We start from the raw sequence: 18,745 nt of genomic DNA, 5'->3' as shown, positions 1-18,745 counted from the left end.
CTTTACTAAAACAGCAATCCCCAACCGCCTTTAATGCAAGTCTTGTCTTGCCTTTGCTGACTGCACATATTTATTCATTATTAGAAAATGCCTGTTTCCTTTCAACACACCTACAAGAATAAATAAACTATACAAGAAACACCAAATGTATGTAACTGAGAAAATCTATCCTGCCCCATATTTTGGAAATATTTATGATCTGCGTGTCATGATCACTCTTTGTCGTCTTAGCTTCAGTTCTCAGCACATTCAAAATATGTAAATGGTTTCTCCCGTGTGAAGTCTTTTTACAATCTAAGCACTTATATTATTTCCCTTACGTGTCATTTCTTTGGTAAGAAGCGAGTTAGCTTATGAATGAAGCCTTTTCCACATTCCAAATTATCCTGATTTCTACCCTGTGTGAGTGCTTTTAAGATGTGTTTTCTGGCTGAAGTTCTTTCCACACTGCACACAATGATATGTTTTTCTCCTGTGTGAAATCTTGGATAATGAGTGAAAAGCAACCACATGCTTACTCATCTGTGTGAGCTCTTTGATATTTAGTTCGATGTGTCTTCTGACTGAAGCTCTTTCCGCACTCCATTGATATAGTTTTTCTCTCGTGTGAAGACTGTGATCAGAAATGGGATTACGCATCACTTTTTACTTTGTTGTTTATTCGTTCAGTCGTTTCCGACTCTTCGTGACTTCATGGACCAGCCCACGCCAGAGCTTTCTGTCGGCTGTCGCCACCCCCAGCTCCCCCAAGGTCAAGTCTGTCACCTCCAGAATATCATTCCTCCATCTTGCCCTCGGTCGGCCCCTCTTCCTTTTGCCTTCCACTTTCCCTAGCATCAGGTATCCTGTCTTCTCATTTTGGTATAATGTTATGTGTTAAATCCAGGGCTGTGGAGTCAGCACATAAAACCTCTGACTCTGACTCCTTTATTCATGGCATCTCCGACTCCAACTCTGACTGTTTTAATTATGTATTGATATAGGAAATAAATTTCTGATATATTTCCTACATTAACTGCAAGCACGCAACTTTTTAGAACCCTAACCTGTTAAAACAGTGGCTCTCAACATGTGGGTCGCAACCCCTTTGGGGGTTGAACGACCCTTTCACAGGGGCCGCCTAAGACCATCGGAAAACATATATTTCCGATGGTCATTTACTTGTAATTAGAAATGAATATTTCACAATATATAATTACATATTGTTTTTGTGATTAATCACTATGCTTTAATTATGTTCAATTTGTAACAATGAAAATACATCCTGCATATCAGATATTTACATTACGATTCATAACAGTAGCAAAATTACAGTTATGAAATAGCAACGAAAATAATTTTATGGTTGGGGGTCACCACAACATGAGGAACTGTATTAAAGGGTTGCGGCATTAGGAAGGTTGAGAACCACTGTGTTAAAAGGAAAGGAACCTCTCATGCAAGCATTGAGTCATTACTGACTCTTAGAGGGACACCAGCTTTTGTTGACGTTTTCTTGGCAGGCCTTATAATGGGGTGGTTTGCTGTTGCCTTCCCAGACTGTTATTACCTTTCCCCCAGCTAGCTGGGTAGTCATTTTACCGACCTCTCGGGAGGATGGAAGGCTGAGTCAACCCAAGCCGGCTGCCTGAAACCAGCTTCCGCTGGGATCAATTTACCGCTCTGCGCCACACGAGGCTTTAACGAACTTGTTAAAGCCCAGGTCTAAAGGCTATAGCTAAGACATTCTGGTTTATTTTATTTTATTTATTAAAGAAGCCCAAAAATGAAAACAATGAGGTTATATTTTTATTTATTTAATTAATTGCATTTATATCGCCCCACAGCCGAAGTTCTCTGGGCGGTTTATCAAAAGACTATAGAGTATAAAGTAATAGGATATGAAACTATAAAAGAAAATCAGGAACAACTTTCTCTACTAGTTCAAAAATCTAAAGTATTTACTTTGATATCAAAGTCAAAACTTCAAAAAAGTAAAAAAACAATTGAACACCTAAAACAACTTAACAAATGACAATTTTAAAAGAAATGAACTCAGTTAGGTACATAAGTAACATAAACCTTTTTCAAGATTAAAGTATCATTTGAATATAAAATTCGAGTGAATATACATATCGCAACCCTATATACAATTTAAATTTATTAGGAGTCGGAACATGTTTACCAACTCCAGTAACCTGAGAATTGCTTCCGACCGACTCCACAGCCCTGGTTAAATCGTTACCAATTCAAATTAGTGTTTATTATTACTCCATTGATATAGTTTTTCTCTTGTGCGAAGTCTGTGATGAGAAGTGGGATTACTCTTCTGTCTGAAGCTGTTTCCACAATGAAAGCAATGATGTGTTTTCTACCCTGTGTGAATTCTTTGATGCTGAGTAAGTTTTCTGTTTTCATTGGATCTCTTTCCACACTCCAAACAATGATGTGGTCTCTCCCCTGTGTGAGTTCGTTTGTGAGAAGTAAGATGTGCCTTCTGACTGAAGCTCTTTCCACACTCTAATTATATGGTTTCTCCCTTGTGTGAGTTCTTTGATGGTTATTTAGATATTTCTTCTTACTGAAACGCTTTCCACACTCCCAACAATGATACGGTTTTTCCCTTGTATGAAATCTTTGATGCCAAGTGAGATGTATCTTTTGACTGTAGCTCTTTCCACACTCCAGGCATTTATATGGTTTCTTCAGCATGTGTATTTTAAAATGAGCTTTAAAGTTTGATTCAGAATTGAAAGTTTCAGTGTGCACATGAAAGCTATCCTTTTCCAGCCCTATCAAGCAGAAGTGGAGGCTTCGTGAGTCTTTGATAAAGAGGGGATGTTCCATGTCAATAATTAAGCAAGCAGAGCGACGAGCAGATGCAGCCACAAGAAGTATCTTATTATCTGTTAAGCAAAAGCCGACACAAGATAATATCACTTGTGCTTTTGAATACACACCGGCTGCACGAGCCATCAGTAACTCTATTCGGAAAAACTGGCACATTATTACCCGGTGCTGTTTACACTTCCCTGTGCCTGTTTGCATTCTCCTTCCCTCTTTATTGTTTACTACAACTTATTAGATTGTAAGCCTATGCGGCAGGGTCTTGCTATTTACTGTGTTATCTGTACAGCACCATGTACACTGATGGTGCTATATAAATAAATAATAATAATAAGGAATTATCTTATCAGGACAGATATTGATCCACCCAGGTCACGGATCAATATTTCAAAACATTATAGGTGTAGTGGGTGCTCGGTGTGTCATCAGGCACTACAGACTAAGCGCTTTTATCATCCTACCATGGGATCTGTTTTCTAACTATGACATTTTTCAACATGCACTACTGAACAAGTGATTTACATAACCATTTGCCCATGCCAATTATTATATCTGGGGAAAACCACACGCAATATTCCTACCTGAATTATAGATCATCAGTCAAAAATAAAAAACAGGATTGAGGAAGCACCTCTAGTTTCACATTTTCTTCAATTTAATCACCGCTATGATGATTTTCAATTTCTGGTGATTGACCGGGTTTATGCAGCCCACCATGAGTGTCAAAACATCAACAGGTTACTTCTATGTAAGGAAGCTGAGTGGATCTATCGTCTACAGACAATAATACATCCATCAAGACTTCATAACCAATTAGAGCTGTCAGCATTCCTTGCCTAGAATAATGAATTAGCCCTACTACCAGTAGTATAAAACAACTGATGTTGCTAATCAGCCTCCAACTGTATCCAGTAGCCTTGAGAGTTTTTTGGCCAGAAAAATAACGGGTAGGTTCAGAATGGAGCTAAGATTACACACTAGAGAGAATGGAATGTTGTTGTTCAATGATAGTAACAATTGTATAATATATTTTCCAGAGATTATATATAATGGGAAACTGTATGAAAGGCCTTGGCTAATTGTCTCAAATAAGGTAGGAAACAACACCAGAGATTTTTTTTAGTTCAATTGTTTTAAATAAGAATGTTAAGGAGAAATGCTGGTCTTAAATACTATGTGAGTAACTGGAGATACATATATATATATATATATATATATATATATTGAGTAATTGGAGATATATATATATATATATATATATATATGTTCTATAGGGTGTTCCCAAGGAAGCAGTCCCTGGCGAAACAGGTTAATGTACCGGACTCCTGTTGAAAAATTGTTCACGCTGCAGAAGTATTGTTATTGAATTATTACACACTGCAAAACTGTTGTTTTTGAATTGTCTCATGTTACAAAACTGTTTTTGTTATTGAATGGTCACCAAACATTGTATAATTATTTTATTGATAGCATGGTTTACGCACATGTTACACGTCACTTATATGTATATATGTACTTACAGATTTGTGAAATAGAATTGGGGCAGTGTAATGTAACTTGCCAATGTGAGCAAGGTATATACATTTATTTAAACAGTTTTTGTGACAATTTGTTTTTCTTGCTTGCAGTTGGAAGGTTAAAAGCTTTGTAATCATGTTTCTGGACTTGGTAAGATTGCAGCTGGAGCATGGAGGACGTGGCCTACGTGTCGGACATGGGCAGAGGAGAATTGGAGAATTAAGTATGTTGCAATAACTAGTGGTGAAATGTATTTAAGATGCACAGTGTTTAATGGCATCTTGTTAGGTTGTTAGGTTTATGTTTAAGTGATCGAAGATCCGTGTTGATGATGATTATGATAACTATGCGTGTAAATGAAAGTTTATACTAAACTGATAAGAAAGCCTCAGTAAAAGAACTTTACTTTACTGACGAATAAGGACTGTGAGTATTATTTATACCCCTCAACGAGTCTTTCAAGGTAAAGCGCAAGGACTTTGCAGCCAAAACTTTCGTTGCATGCTACGCACTCTGTTCTTATCATTCGGATATGGGTTACTTGCCCCCACCCCCACTCCCATCTTCAGACTGCCCAGCTCGCAATTTGTATCGAAAACAAAAGGAAGAAGAATGTCCTGGCTTCCACACTCAGAGCACTGAAAGAGCTTTTCTCCTGAGTGAATTCTTTGAAGCAAGGTACAGTCCATGCTCCGGTGAAAGCACTTTTCATATACAAAGCATTCATAGCGCGTCTCACCTGTATGGATTGTTTCACAAGAGGGAAGTGGCAAACTGTGATTGAATTGCTTTCCAAACTCTTGAGCACTTTTATAGCTTCTTCCTTGTGTGAATTCTTTGATGTCGTGTAAGGTGTGGGCTCTGAGAAAAGCTCTTTCCGCACTCTGGGCATTTGTAGGGCTTCTCCCCTGTGTGAATTATGTGACTTAAGTAGTTTGCTCATCATGAAGCTCTTTCCACACTGAATATTCATAGGGCTTCTCCCCTACATGTTTTCCTTGATGTTGCTTAAGGTTCGTCCTGTCAGCAAAGCTTTTTCCACACTCGGAGCATGTGTAGGGCTTCTCCCCTGTGTGAATTCTTTGATGTCGCTTAAGGTTCCTGCTGTTAGCAAAGCTCTTTCCGCACTCGGAGCATTTGTAGGGCTTCTCCCCTGTGTGAATTCTTTGATGTGACTTAAGTGGTTCGCTCATAGTGAAGCTCTTTCCACACTCTGAGCATTCATAGGGCTTCTCCCCTGTGTGAATTCTTTCATGTCGCTTAAGGTGGCCACTCTGACTAAAGCTCTTTCCACACTCTAGGCATTTGTAGGGCTTCTCCCCTGTGTGAATTCTTTGATGTTGATTAAGGTGTTTGCTCTGACTGAACCTCTTTCCGCACTGTAGGCATTTGTAGGGCTTCTCGCCTGTATGAATTCTTCGATGTAACTTAAGACAGCCACTCGAACTGAAGCTCTTTCCGCACTCTGAGCATTTATAGGGCTTCTCCCCTGAGTGAAGTTGTTGATGTGACTTAAGTAGTTTGCTCATAGTGAAGCTCTTTCCGCACTCTGAGCATTTATAGGGCGCCTCCCCTGTATGTTTAATTTGATGTTGATTAAGGTGTCTTCTCTGACTGAAGCTCTTTCCACACTCTGAACATTCATAGGGTTTCTCCCCTGTGTGAATTCTTTGATGTTTCTTAAGGTTTGTGCTCTGAGCAAAGCTCTTTCCGCACTCTAAGCAAACAAAGGGCTTCTCACCTGTGTGAATTCTTTGATGTGACTTAAGCAGGCCACTTGTAGTGAAGCCCTTTCCACACTCTGAGCAATTATAGGGCTTCTCCCCTGTGTGAAGTCTTTGATGTTGCTTAAGGTTCCTGCTCTGAGCAAAGCTCTTTCCGCACTCTAAGCAAACATAGGGCTTCTCACCTGTGTGAATTCTTTGATGTGACTTAAGCAGGCCACTCATAGTGAAGCTCTTTCCACACTCTGAGCAATTATAGGGCTTCTCCCCTGTGTGAAGTCTTTGATGTGACTTAAGCAGGCCGCTCATAGTGAAGCTCTTTCCACACTCTGAACATTCATAGGGCTTATCTCCTAAGTGAATTCTTTTATGCAAGCACTGAAATCTTTTCTCTTCTCTGTGAAATGGTTGATATTTGGTAAGGTAAATCTTCTGAGTCTTTATATCATGAAAGGTTTTCCACTGTGTCTTCCTATTGTGAATGTTCCTATTGCTTGGTTCTTCTGGTATTAGAATTTCACAGACGTCTGACCCTTCAAAAAAAATGGATTTCGTTTCCCACTCCTCTTCAGTTTCAGTTTTTATTCTCTGGTTTATGCCATTTTCCTTGCTCTCCCTGCAATCACCTGCAAGAATAAAAAGAGAAATCTTCCTGAAATCAGGGAACAAACCAAATGGTTTGCTGATTTGATTAATAGGATAAAAAAAAAATGGTTGGAAAGGCAGATTCTTCCAAACATATAAAATATCCCCTGATGTTCAATCGAACAGACAACTAGAGTGGCATACTGCACTTTCATTTACATAGAAGAGCTCTTACAAAATATTTCAAACAATAAAGGAACAACGTAAAATACTGTAAAAACAAAATGCACGTAAAAATCTGCCATTTTGTCCTAGCTGGTTATTTAAATGGGAACTGGACAGGGGGAATTCAACCCTCGTGGTTCTTTTCAATGTCTCAGGGGCTTTGGAAATCCTCAGTCATAGTACCCCCTAGACCATCTCGCTGGGTTGTACTATTGTTTTTAACAGACCTATATTTCAAAATGAAACACAGTCTGCTCCCCGGTGCGTCCTCCATGGAGGACATTAAGATAATATCTGTAACGTCTTCAACGTTATACAGATGCAATCATGGCAGCAAAGTAAGGTGGGTTGGCAGCCATCACTGCCACAGAATAAGTCCATCAATGGGCTTTTGTCAATGTTTAGTCAGGTATTCCGAGTGTTTTCCTCTGGGTGCATTTTAGCCATCAAACCACTTGTTTCATTGCTCTCAGCTCCAAAGAAAAATATGAAGGTGGCAAAGCCTTTCAAGTTGTCGACGTGTGTTTTGGAGCAATCACATCGACAGCGCAAGGCCTTGGAAGGACACTGCAGCAAACTCCCCTGGCAAGCAAAGGGAACCCTTTGGATTCATTATCCTCCAGGGCCACATCATCATATTTGTAGAGGTTACAGGACTTGATCAGGTACGTATCCCTTCATGACAACGGAATTGCCAAAGCTTCATCTAGATGCAGATCATGGTGTCACTTGGTTTGGTTTCATGGCTCAGTGTCGCTCACCTGATTGAGAGGGCACCTCTCATGGTTTAATGGGTTTTCCTGCACTCTGCAGAGGGTCAGACTAGATGATCCTTGTGGTACCTTCCAACTCCACAATTCTAGGATTGGGAGAGTGCTGAGAAGGGGATATCAAAAGTCCAGGCTTCACTATGGAGCCATATATTGAGGGCAAGAACACAAAGGGGAAAGGAAAGGAAAGAGCTGAGCCCAGTCGTTTTATGCAAAGAGAGCAGAGAAACTGGGTACGTTTAATCAACATGGCCTCCGATGTCCTACAAGCCACGGATGACGGGAAAAAACAGGTTGAATTTGAAATCTGAATATACCGTGGTAGGTACAATCCGATATGCATCAATGAGACCTGCTAGGATAAGATGGGAAAATAGCCATTGAAAGGGAGACCTTGTTCAAAGGGAAGGGAGCAGAGGTCATTTTATTTGTAAGGAATGTAGATACCTGTAGGGAAGCCCATGACTCTGAGGAAGGAAAGAAAGGAAAGGAACCTCTCGCGCAAGCACTTGAGTCATTGCTGACTCCTAGAGGGACGCCTGCTTTCGCTGACGTTTTCTTGGCAGGCTTTGTAGCGGGGTGGTTTGCCATTGCCTTCCCCAGTCGCAGTTACCTTTCCCCCAGCTAGCTGGGCACTCATTTTACGGACCTCGGAAGGATGGAAGGCTGAGTCGACCTGAGCCGGCTGCCTGAGAACCAGCTTCCGCTGGGATTGAACTCAGGCCGTGGGGAGAGTTTCGGCTGCAGTAACTGCCGCTTACCACTCTGCGCCACACGAGGCTCCTGAGGAAGGAAGGCTTGTTGAAAACAATAAGGTAAAGATGGAGTGAGAAACAAGAATATTATGGTTGTGGTTGTATTGTCCAGACCACCCAGGGAGTCAGAAGACATGGATGATGCTTTACTGGAAAAGATGATCCAACGTTCACATGGGCAAATCACTGTAGTGATGGAGCATCTTCTGCTAGTCTAACTCTCAGGTAGGTCTAAGAAGCAACAGGCAGATCTGCTGTCCTGGACTTAATCGTAACCCATGGGGAAGAACGGGTGGATGAAGTCAATGTGGCAGAAACTTTGGGAGAAAGTGACCATGTTATCTCCAAATCCATGACAGTGAGGGCTCTGAAAAGAAAGCTTAGTTGACATGTACGTTGGACATTAGGAAAACCAATTACAAAAAGCTCAGAGAAAGCTCGGGTCAGATCCCATAGCTAAAAATTATGAAGGAAAACTGAGTTCAAGAGAGATGGGACATCTCGAAAACTTAAATACCGAGGGCACAAGCACAAACTCATACTTCCACCTTCTAGGATCTGCCAGGAAGGCAAAGGGGGAACCTTACCCAGAGGGGTCCCATTCCTTACCCAGAGAGGACAGGATCTCAAGATTCCCCTCCATGACTTCCTTGTGCAGAGTCCTTTGGCCTGGATCCAGCAGAGCCCACTCCTCCTCCGAGAAATACACGGCCACCTCCTCAAAAGTCACCGGACCCTGAAAGCAGAAGAAGAATTGAGGTTCTCCTTACACATAACATTGCAATCCATGAAGACAAGGATGGTGAGGTCCTCCTTCTGAAGGCCAGAGCTTCATGAGTGACATTCAAGCCCTTCCTAGCAGCCATCTTGGAAAGGAGCAAAGGCTAAAGGGGCAGGTTCTTCCAGGACCAAAGAGATGTGCAGGGGACAGAGGCACCCAGGACTCCCCTACCTGCCCAGGCTGCGCAGAAACCGCTTCCACTCCACCACCAAGCAAAGGAGGCCAAGAAGAATCCCCCAGGATCCAATCACTTTCTCTGCGGGTTTGTCCGTCCCCTGTGAGGAAGGCGAAGAAGGTGGGAAGTTAACGTTCTTAAGCATTTCCATTTTCATAGTTTTAGTGGAATCTATGTACTAAACAACATTTCCTTTTTGAGTATCTAGAGAAAAAGAGTTCCTTTCCCCCCCCGCAAAATCTGGCTCAAGGAAAACGTTAAAGCAGCTCATGCACCTCAGGCGTAATTGAGGGAGGAAAACCATGAGGAAATACGTCCCACTAACGCTTACCCAGTGAGGAGGGTCCTCCCTCACCCTCCTGCAAGATCCACCTGTCCAGCGGCCTCTGTGTGATGCCTGATGGATCCTTCTCTGCGTTGGGGAAATCTGTGGGTGCTTTGGCCAACATCCTCTGCACCTGGAACGGGAGGGAGGATCCCAGAGAGAGAAGAGGGATTAGGGAAGGAAAGAACTGGGTCAGGTCAAGGCCAAGGGCAGCGTTTTCCAATATGTTTGCATTTCAGGGCTGTTTCTGAAGTTGACCCACCCTCCAAGCCACACAGCACATACTCAACTGTGTCTTTATCAGGGGAGCACATAAGGATGTGTGATTTGGGGCTAAGCGTTCAACCCCGGCATAAGCAAAGCGCTTGAACACCCTCCCAAACCCAGCCAGGAGGAAAAACAGAACCTCTCAAGACATTCCCTGATACCCAGCATCTCCCGCTATAAACACAACAGTTTGGTGTCTACAAATGTTATTCCTATCCTCTGGGAGGACTCTACCGCTGGTTGAAGAAGGATCCCCTCCTTCCTCAGAACTTCGTAAACCCATTCATTTCTCCTCCGATCATAAGAACGTAAGAAGAGCCATTCTGGATCAGAACAAGGGTCCATCTAGTCCAGGATTCTCTCCCCACAATGGCCCATCAGCTGTTGGCCACAAACTCATGAACAGGATACGAGTGCAACAGCACCCTCCCACCCATGTTCCCCAGCAACTGGTGTTCATAGACATACTGCTTCTGATACCAGAGGTACCATACAGCCATCCAGACTAGTAGCCATTGATAGCCTTCTCCTCCAAGAATTTGTTCTAACCCCCATTTTGAACAGTCGAAATAGGTGGTCATCACATCCTATGGTAGGAAATAGCATATTTTAACTACGCACTATTAGTTTAACTATCCTCCAAGGAGGGCCTGCTCTACACATGAAGAACAACTATACTTGGGGGGGGAGGGTCCATTGGAAATTGGGGCATCCTTTCCTTAGAGGACATGCAAAAACGAACTGAGGGAAGTATTAAGAACACCGTCCCTGTTAGTTATCAGGATGAAATGCTCTCACCTGCTCTTCGTCCTCTGCCTGGCTCAGGAGGAAGCCTTCTGCCAGGGCCACCGCCTGGGAACTGGTCTCCGCTCCACATTCTCTGATCCAGCTTGCCATCTCCATGGGCAGGACGGCCAAGAACTGCTCCAGGACCACCAGGTCTAGCATCTCAGCTTTCGTGTTCCTTTCTGGCTTCAGCCACTGGTGGCAAAGGTAGTGGAGATAGCTGCAAACGTCTCGGGGCCCCATGGCCTCCTGGTAGCAGATGTCCCTGAAGGGCTGGCACTCCACGTCTGGGCTGGGGTTGCTCCCAGGCTGGTTCTGCTGCACTCTTATTATTTATTTATTTATTTATTTATTTATTTATTTATTTATTTATTTATATAGCACCATCAATGTACTCTTCTTTCCCAGGGCTCTGCACTGCTCCCTTCCTGGATGATACAGGGGCCTTTTCCCTCCTCAGGGCCAGCAAAGTTTTGCTCTTCCGTCTATGCTGTCTTCTCCATCTCTGCTACCACCAGTAAAATTTTCTTCTTTAGCTTCCAATTTCTCCCTTCAGGAAAGGACTGTCCTGCAGGAATTAAAATGGAGGAACTGCATGGATTAGATATAGCTGTGGCCAACTTAATACCCAGGACCTGTCTCCAATGGGTCCCTACAACCCTGGTCCCACAGGAATCAGGCTCCCGGTTGAAAATGAGGTTCTGACTCTGCCCCAGTGGGAGAGAGAGAGGGTGTAACCAGAGCTGTGTTAAGTCTATGGTTGAAAAATTATTTTAAAACTTCAGCAAGCAAACAGTGAATGCTCTTTGAACTCGTTAAACAAATGAAACACGTCACAATGAAAGCCTTAAGATATGAACGGTTCACAAAGAAAGTAAATGCAAAAGAACATCACATACAGCAGTGAAGTGTGAAACATGCAATGATAACCAAGGAATACACGTAGACACTTTGCAAAGCACACTTCAGTTTAACTCTTCCTGAGGCCTGATAGAAAACAATGTGAAAAGAGTACTAGGCCCAACTAGCAGGATTTGAATTGTTATGTAGCTCCACTGAAATGTCCCCCAAACCAAACTCATTAAATGCAATGTAAAAAGTATAATCTAAACTTTTACAGGAAGGAAAGAGAGCAAGGAAGATGTGGAATTAAAAGGAAGGTCTATCTCCCTATCCCAGGCAGAGATCTGAAGAACAGGATGTTGCAGACCCAGAGGAGAGTTAAAAGAGACTCTTCTTAGAACCCAAGGTGTAGAACTTGGCAACCTCTAGTTAGGAAAAATTAATCCAGGTAAAGTAGGGAGGGTTTTTTGAAGTGGAAAATGGTAGAGAAGTCTGGGTTCTGCAAATGAGTAAAATAAAATCATTGGGGAAAACTGAATCAAGCTGCTTGCGCAAAACTGCAGTGGCCAGAAGGTTCAAGCATATAAGAACCACTTCGGCCCCCTTCCGAGCCCGATTCAAGGTGCTAGTTTTAACCTACAAAGGCTTTCACAGCTTGGGACCACAATACCTGATGCAACTCCTCTCCCAACATGAACCTACCCGAATCCACCATTTAAAAACATACTTGTTTGTGCAGGGACTTTGGAACTTAATCAAGTGATCTATTCCGGCTGGCCCAAGACATTTTATTTATTTGTATTTATTATAGTACTTTTATCCCGCCCATTATTATTATTATTATTATTATTATTATTTATTTATTTATTTATATAGCACCATCGATGTACATGGTGCTGTACAGATTATACACAGTAAATAGCAAGACCCTGCCGCATAGGCTTACAATCTAATAAAGTTGTAGTAAACAATAAGGAGGGAAAGAGAATGCAAACAGGCACAGGGAAGTGTAAACAGGCACCGGGTAGGGTGAAGCTAACAGTATAAGGCTCTCAAGGCGGGGCTTACAAAAATATTTCTTACGACAGTTCCTGCCCACAGGATTGGGAGGGAGGAGGGGGGGAAAGCAAGCGAATTCTAGGACTAGTTCACAAACGTACATCACTTGAGTCATCAAGCCCCAATGGCTTGTGGATGAAGCGCATAGTTAAATTATGGAACTCACTACCACAAGATGTAGTGATGGCCACCAATTTGGATGGCTTTCAAAGGGGGTTGGATAAATTCTTGGAGGCGAAGGCTATCAATGGCTACTAGCCCTGATCGTCGTGGGCTACCTCCAGTATTTGAGGCAGTAAGCTTGCGTGTACCAGTTGCTGGGGAACATGGGTGGGAGGGTGCTGTTGCACCCATGTCCTGCTTGTTGGTCCCTGGCTGATGGCTGGTTGGCCACTGTGTGAACAGAGTGCTGAACTAGATGGACCCTTGGTCTGATCCAGCAGGGCTCTTCTGATGTTTATTTATTTATTTATTTATTACATTTTTATACCGCCCAATAGCTGAGGCTCTCTGGGCAGTTCACAAAAATTAAAACCATGAAAAACACAATAAAACAAACAACAGTCTAAAAATACAAATAAAATATAAAAAGCACAACCAGGATAAAACCACACAGCAGAAATTGATATAGATTAAAATATGGAATTAAAACAGCAAAGTTTAACTTTGAATTAAACTAGGTGTTAAAATACTGAGAAAATAAAAAGGTCTACAGCTGGGGACGGAAGGAATACAGTGTAGGCACCAGGCAAACCTCTCTGGGGAGCTCATTCCACAGCCGAGGTGCCACAGCAGAGAAGGCCCTCATCCTGGTAGCCACCTGCCTCACTTCCTTTGGCAGGAGCTCACAGAGAAGGACCCCTGTGGATAATCTTAAGGTCCGTACAGGTACATATGGGAGGAGGCATTCCTTCAAATAACCTGGCCCAAGCCATTTAGGACTTTGAATGCTAGTACAAGTGACAGTTCTGGAACTAAGAGCACCCCAAACTACAGACTCGATCCTTTAGGGCAGCGGTTCTCAACCTGTGGGTCGGGACCCCTTTGGGGGTCGAACGACCCTTTCACAGGGGTCGCCTAAGACCATCGGAAAACACATATTTCCGATGGTCTTAGGAACCGAGACATTTCATTTATTTGTAATTAGAAATAAATATTTCACAATATATAATTACATATTGTTTTTGTGATCACTATGCTTTAATTATGTTCAATTTGTAACAATGAAAATACATCCTGCATATCAGATATTTACATTACGATTCATAACAGTAGCAAAATTACAGTTATGAAGTAGCAACGAAAATAATTTTATGGTTGGGGGTCACCACAACATGAGGAACTGTATTAAAGGGTCGCGGCATTAGGACGGTTGAGAACCACTGCTTTAGGGAGAGTGCAACCCCGTCCAGCACAGGGCAAACTTCACGTCACCGGACAGATGAACCACTCATTAACAGTACCTCCGTCTTGTCTGGACTGAATCTCAGTTTGTTAGCCCTCATCCAGTCTATTACCATGCCCAGGCACTGGTTCAGAACAGTCACTGCCTCCCCTGGGTTTGATGAAAAGGAAAGGTAGAGCTGGGTATCATCCGCATATTGATGACACCTCAGTCCACATCTCCGGATAACCTCCCCCAGCGGCTTCATGTATATGTTAAACAGCATATAGGGGATAAAATAGAGCCCTGTGGAACCCCATGGCTTAGGAGCCAAGTCACAGAGCAATAATCCCCCAGCACCACCTTCTGGGGCTTCGGCTGGGGAGCGGTATATAAATGTAATAAAATAAATAAATAAATAAATTCTGGAATCGGCCATCCAAGTAGGAGCGGAACCACTGCAACACAGTGCTTCCAACCCCCAGCCCAGACAACCTATCCAGAAGGATACCATGGTTGATGGTATTGAAAGCTGGTGAAAGGTCCAGGAGAACCAACCGGTTCTTAATGCCTGGTCTATATATGCATCAGGACGAGGTGACAAGACTTCGGAAGTGGCAGCATGGATTGGATTACTTCAAACTGCAAGCAGAGAAATCACATACCCATTATATAACACCCTACCCCCACCCCCACTGAGCAGAAAACTAGCACAATAGCGAGGCTATACCCTCAACCTCCAAGGTGTTTTATTTATTCATTTTACTTGCAAGTAATATTTGACATGGGGGATTATTATTTTTTTAAAAAGGCACTCATACCAACCACCTAAAGTGGTAGTCCACTTGATTACTGAGTTGTGCTATGTGTGTGGATGGAGCCAAAGGCACAGCAGCATTTTGCTGCCTGGGGTGCAGAAACAGATGGCGGCCGCCCCCCGCATTCTGTTGGCTTTGTCCATGGACTGGCAGCTGGATCCTTTTGCAACACCTGAAGGCCGCAGGGTGGCTTAGGGGCCTCAGGGCAGGCCCCGCAGCACACCCATTTCAGCTCCTGCCTCCCATCATCTACTCCCTGAGGCGACAGCCTCACTCTGCCTAATGGTAGGACCAGCCCTGTATCTATTTTATCGTGTTTTTATTTCATATTTGTATCTTTTAAATTTTATTTATCATGATCTCATGATCGTTTTGTGTTTTGTTGTTTGACATGGTAGTAGTATTTATTCATTTAATAGTCCAGTGACTATGTTTAAAAAGAGATATCTTTAAGCGGTTTATAGGGGAATTACAAGTTTAAAATATACAAAACGTTACAACGGGTTAAAAATACAAACTACAAATACACTTCTATCCCAATAAAGCATAAAAGAAAATTAAAGCGGTGCAGTGCAGAAATAAAATGAATTAGCAGCAGTGAAAAACAAACCAAGAAGAGCAAAGACCAAACTAAAAATAAGACAGAAAGATAAAATAAAAATATAACAGGAACAACATAGATGGACGTAGCTTATCAGAAGCCTGCAGGAACGAGAAAAGAAGAAGTCTCAAGCAGATGTCTAGAGGCGGCTGAAGCGCTTTTATTTAATCCCAAATAGGTAAAGAGTTTTCTATGACAAATGTTTCCTTGCTAAGGTTGCAGAGGCCGCTGCACTGTCCTGCGTCTCCCTACGGGCAGGTATGGATTCCCTATGGGAAATAATGTCCTATGTTTCATGCGCCAGCTGCGCCCATTCCTAGAGATGTCGGACCTGGCCACGGTGACACATGCCTTAGTTACATCCCGATTGGATTACTGTAACGCGCTCTACGTGGGGCTGCCTTTGAAGAGTGTTCGGAAACTCCAGTTGGTTCAAAGAGCTGCAGCCAGATTGTTAACCAGGGCTGGTTACAGGGAGCACACAACTCCCCTGTTAAAACAGCTCCACTGGCTTCCAGTCTGTTTCCGGGCACAATTCAAAGTGTTGGTTATGACCTATAAAGCTCTATATGGTTCGGGTCCAGGTTATTTGAAAGAACGTATTCTCCCTTATGAGCCTGCCCGTGCTTTGAGATCTTCTGGAGAGGCCCTTCTTTCAGTCCCACCTTCTTCACAGGCACGCTTGGTGGGAACATGGGAGAGGGCCTTCTCGGTGGCTGCTCCGGTGCTCTGGAACTCTCTTCCAGGGGAAGCTAGGCTGGCTCCCTCCTTGATGGGCTTTCGGAAGCAGGCTAAAACTTTTTTGTTCAAGCAGGCCTTTGGAGAATAATCCCTCCATCTATGTTAATGTCTTATACTTTTGTTGTGTATTTTTTAATTGTTTATGGTTTTGTTTCCCTCCCCCCCCCCATGTATATTTTAAACTTTGTAAGGCCGCCTTGAGGCCCAGCATTGGGTAAAAGGCGGGATACTACTACTACTAATAATAATAATAATAATGATGATGATGTTTCCCTCTGGGCAGGTATGGATTCCCTACAGGGAGATAATGTCCCATGTTTCCCTCTGGGCAGATATGGATTTCCTGTGGGCAAGTATAAGCCTGCAGGAAGGAGGAAAGAAGCAGCGCTTTTATTTAATCCCAAATAGGCAAGGCGTTTTCTATGACAAATGTTTCCTTGCCAAGGCTGCCGAGGCCGCTGCACTGACCTGCGTCTGCCTACAGATTCCCTATGGGGAGACAATGTCCTAAATTCCCCTATGGGCAGGAGGGGTTTCCCTAGAGGGACTCTCCTAGGTTTCCTTTTGGGCACTCACGGTATCCCGGTGGGCAAGAACTGTGGTTTGTTTTAGTAGGTCCTTATAAAAAAAAAACCCAGGTTGATTTCGAAGGCTTGAGACATACGAAAGAGGACACCGAATGACCACTGAAATGCCAGTTTTGGATAACGGAGACACGGGGAGACCCCCAAACTGTGTCCCTCCCAGCACCCCCTTTCTCCCGCCTTCCCTTCCAGGGTCGCCTAATGATGGGGAGGGAAGGAGGTGCAAGGCGGGGGGCTCCTGGAGGGACCCCAAGTGGGTCAGCCGCCTGGGGGGGGCAGGGGGCTCGGGCTCTCTCCCCACTCACCCCCTGCCCTTGGCTCCCTCCCTTCTCTGCTCCTGCCCTGGGGGGGGCTGTTTCCACCCCCTCCCCTCCGCCCCATGGGACCCCCCTTGCGTGTCGCACCCACCTGCTCCTCTGCAGGCGAAGAGAGGCTGCAGTCGCGAGCACCATGCAAACCTCCCAGGCTGCTTTCCCAAGGGTGGGGGGAGGAAGTGCGCGCATTCACACAGCCTTGCCTCTTCACGGGCCTCTCTAGGACCCAGCTCACTCGCTCTCTTTAACCCTTAGACGGACTCAATTCAAAGTAGCCGCAGAGGCTCCTGGCAGAGACGTGGATCTGGGGGCGCTTTTATCCCTGCCTGCTCCTGGGGGCTTCGCGGGATCCAGGGCGGCTCTTTGCACCCTTGGTTTTCCCTTTGGGCGCAAAACGCAGCCTGCCACGTCCACCGGGGGTTATTATGGGATGTCAGACAGCATTGTACAGCCTCTGCCTGCCTCCTTCTTGAAATGTGGAGTCCAGAACTGGACGCAATACTCGAGATGAGCCTCACCAGGGCTGAATAGAGGGGAACCAGTTGTTTGGCATGAATCCCCTCCCACCCCTAACTTCTTTCCTTCCTTCCTTCCTTCCCCTTCCTACCTCAGTTGTTTGTTGTTTATTCATTCAGTCGTTTCCGACTCTTTGTGACTTCATGGACCAGCCCACGCCAGAGCTTTCTGTCGGCCGTCGCCACCCCTAGCTCCCCCAAGGTCAAGTCTGTCACCTCCAGAATATCATCCATCCATCTTGCCCTTGGTCGGCCCCTCTTCCTTTTGCCTTCCACTTTCCCTAGCATCAGCCTCTGCAAATACAACCCATCACTTCAGACATCTGATCTCAATTCTCCATAGCGTGTGCAATGCAGTATTATATTGCCAAAGCAAGCAGTAACGCGTCTCCCATTTGTGTACACATGAAAACATCCTAAGAGCCCTGCTGCATCACACCAAGGGTCCCTCTAGTTCAGCGCTCTGTTCGCACAAGCTGTGTACCCGCAAGCAGGACACGGGTGCAACAGCACCCTCCTGCCCAAGTTCCCCAGCAACTGGAGCATACAGGCTTACTGCCTATGATACTGGAAGTACCACATAGCCATCAGGACTAGTAACCTTTGATAGCCCTCTCCTTCAAGAATGTGTCCATGTCCAACCCCTTTCAAAGCCATCCAAATTGGTGGCCATCACTACATCTTGTGGTAGTAAATTCCATAGTTTAACTCTGTGCTGTGTAAAGAAGTCCTGATTTCCCCATTGGCTTCCAGTATTTTAAGACAGGGAGAAAAATGTCTCCCTCAGGGGAGGCGATTGAGTGGAAAGGTGTTGTGTTTACCTGTATCATATTTATTTTATTTATTTATTTATTACATTTCTATACCGCCCAATAGCCGGAGCTCTCTGGGCAGTTCACAAAAATTAAAAACATTCAAAGTACAAAACAACAGTATAAAACCATACTATAAAATACAATATAAAAGCTCAACCAGATAAAAACAGCAGCAATGCAAAATTACAAATTTAAAACACCAAGTTAAAATTTATTTATAGACTGCTAAAATGCTGGGAGAATAAAAAGGTCTTCACCTGGCGTCTAAAAGCATATAATGTAGGTGCCAAGCGAACCTCCTTTAGGGAGCTCATTCCACAGCCGGGGTGCCACA

The 18,745-nt window shown here is 43.9% G+C and overlaps 2 protein-coding genes across 2 annotated transcripts in view; both read right to left on the bottom strand.

The window, feature by feature from the left end:
• Positions 1 to 18,745, bottom strand: part of LOC134396163 (uncharacterized) — a 125,591-nt gene that overhangs the window by 51,550 nt on the left and 55,296 nt on the right. The window lies entirely within an intron of this gene.
• LOC134396168 (zinc finger protein ZFP2-like) lies at positions 4,108 to 17,232 on the bottom strand. The gene is made up of 6 exons (XM_063122567.1): positions 17,176 to 17,232; positions 10,750 to 11,305; positions 9,691 to 9,817; positions 9,356 to 9,459; positions 9,013 to 9,139; positions 4,108 to 6,694 (listed from the first exon to the last, which is right to left on the bottom strand). Exons 2-6 carry the CDS (start codon positions 10,978 to 10,980, stop codon positions 5,271 to 5,273), a joined length of 2,013 nt encoding a protein of 670 aa, XP_062978637.1. The 5' UTR covers positions 10,981 to 11,305; positions 17,176 to 17,232; the 3' UTR covers positions 4,108 to 5,270.

This window comes from Elgaria multicarinata, chromosome 3, assembly GCF_023053635.1.
Source record: "Elgaria multicarinata webbii isolate HBS135686 ecotype San Diego chromosome 3, rElgMul1.1.pri, whole genome shotgun sequence".
NCBI lineage: Eukaryota > Metazoa > Chordata > Lepidosauria > Squamata > Anguidae > Elgaria > Elgaria multicarinata.
The sequence above is the reverse complement of the archived record's forward strand: the minus strand, read 5'-3'. Positions and strand labels throughout refer to the sequence as shown.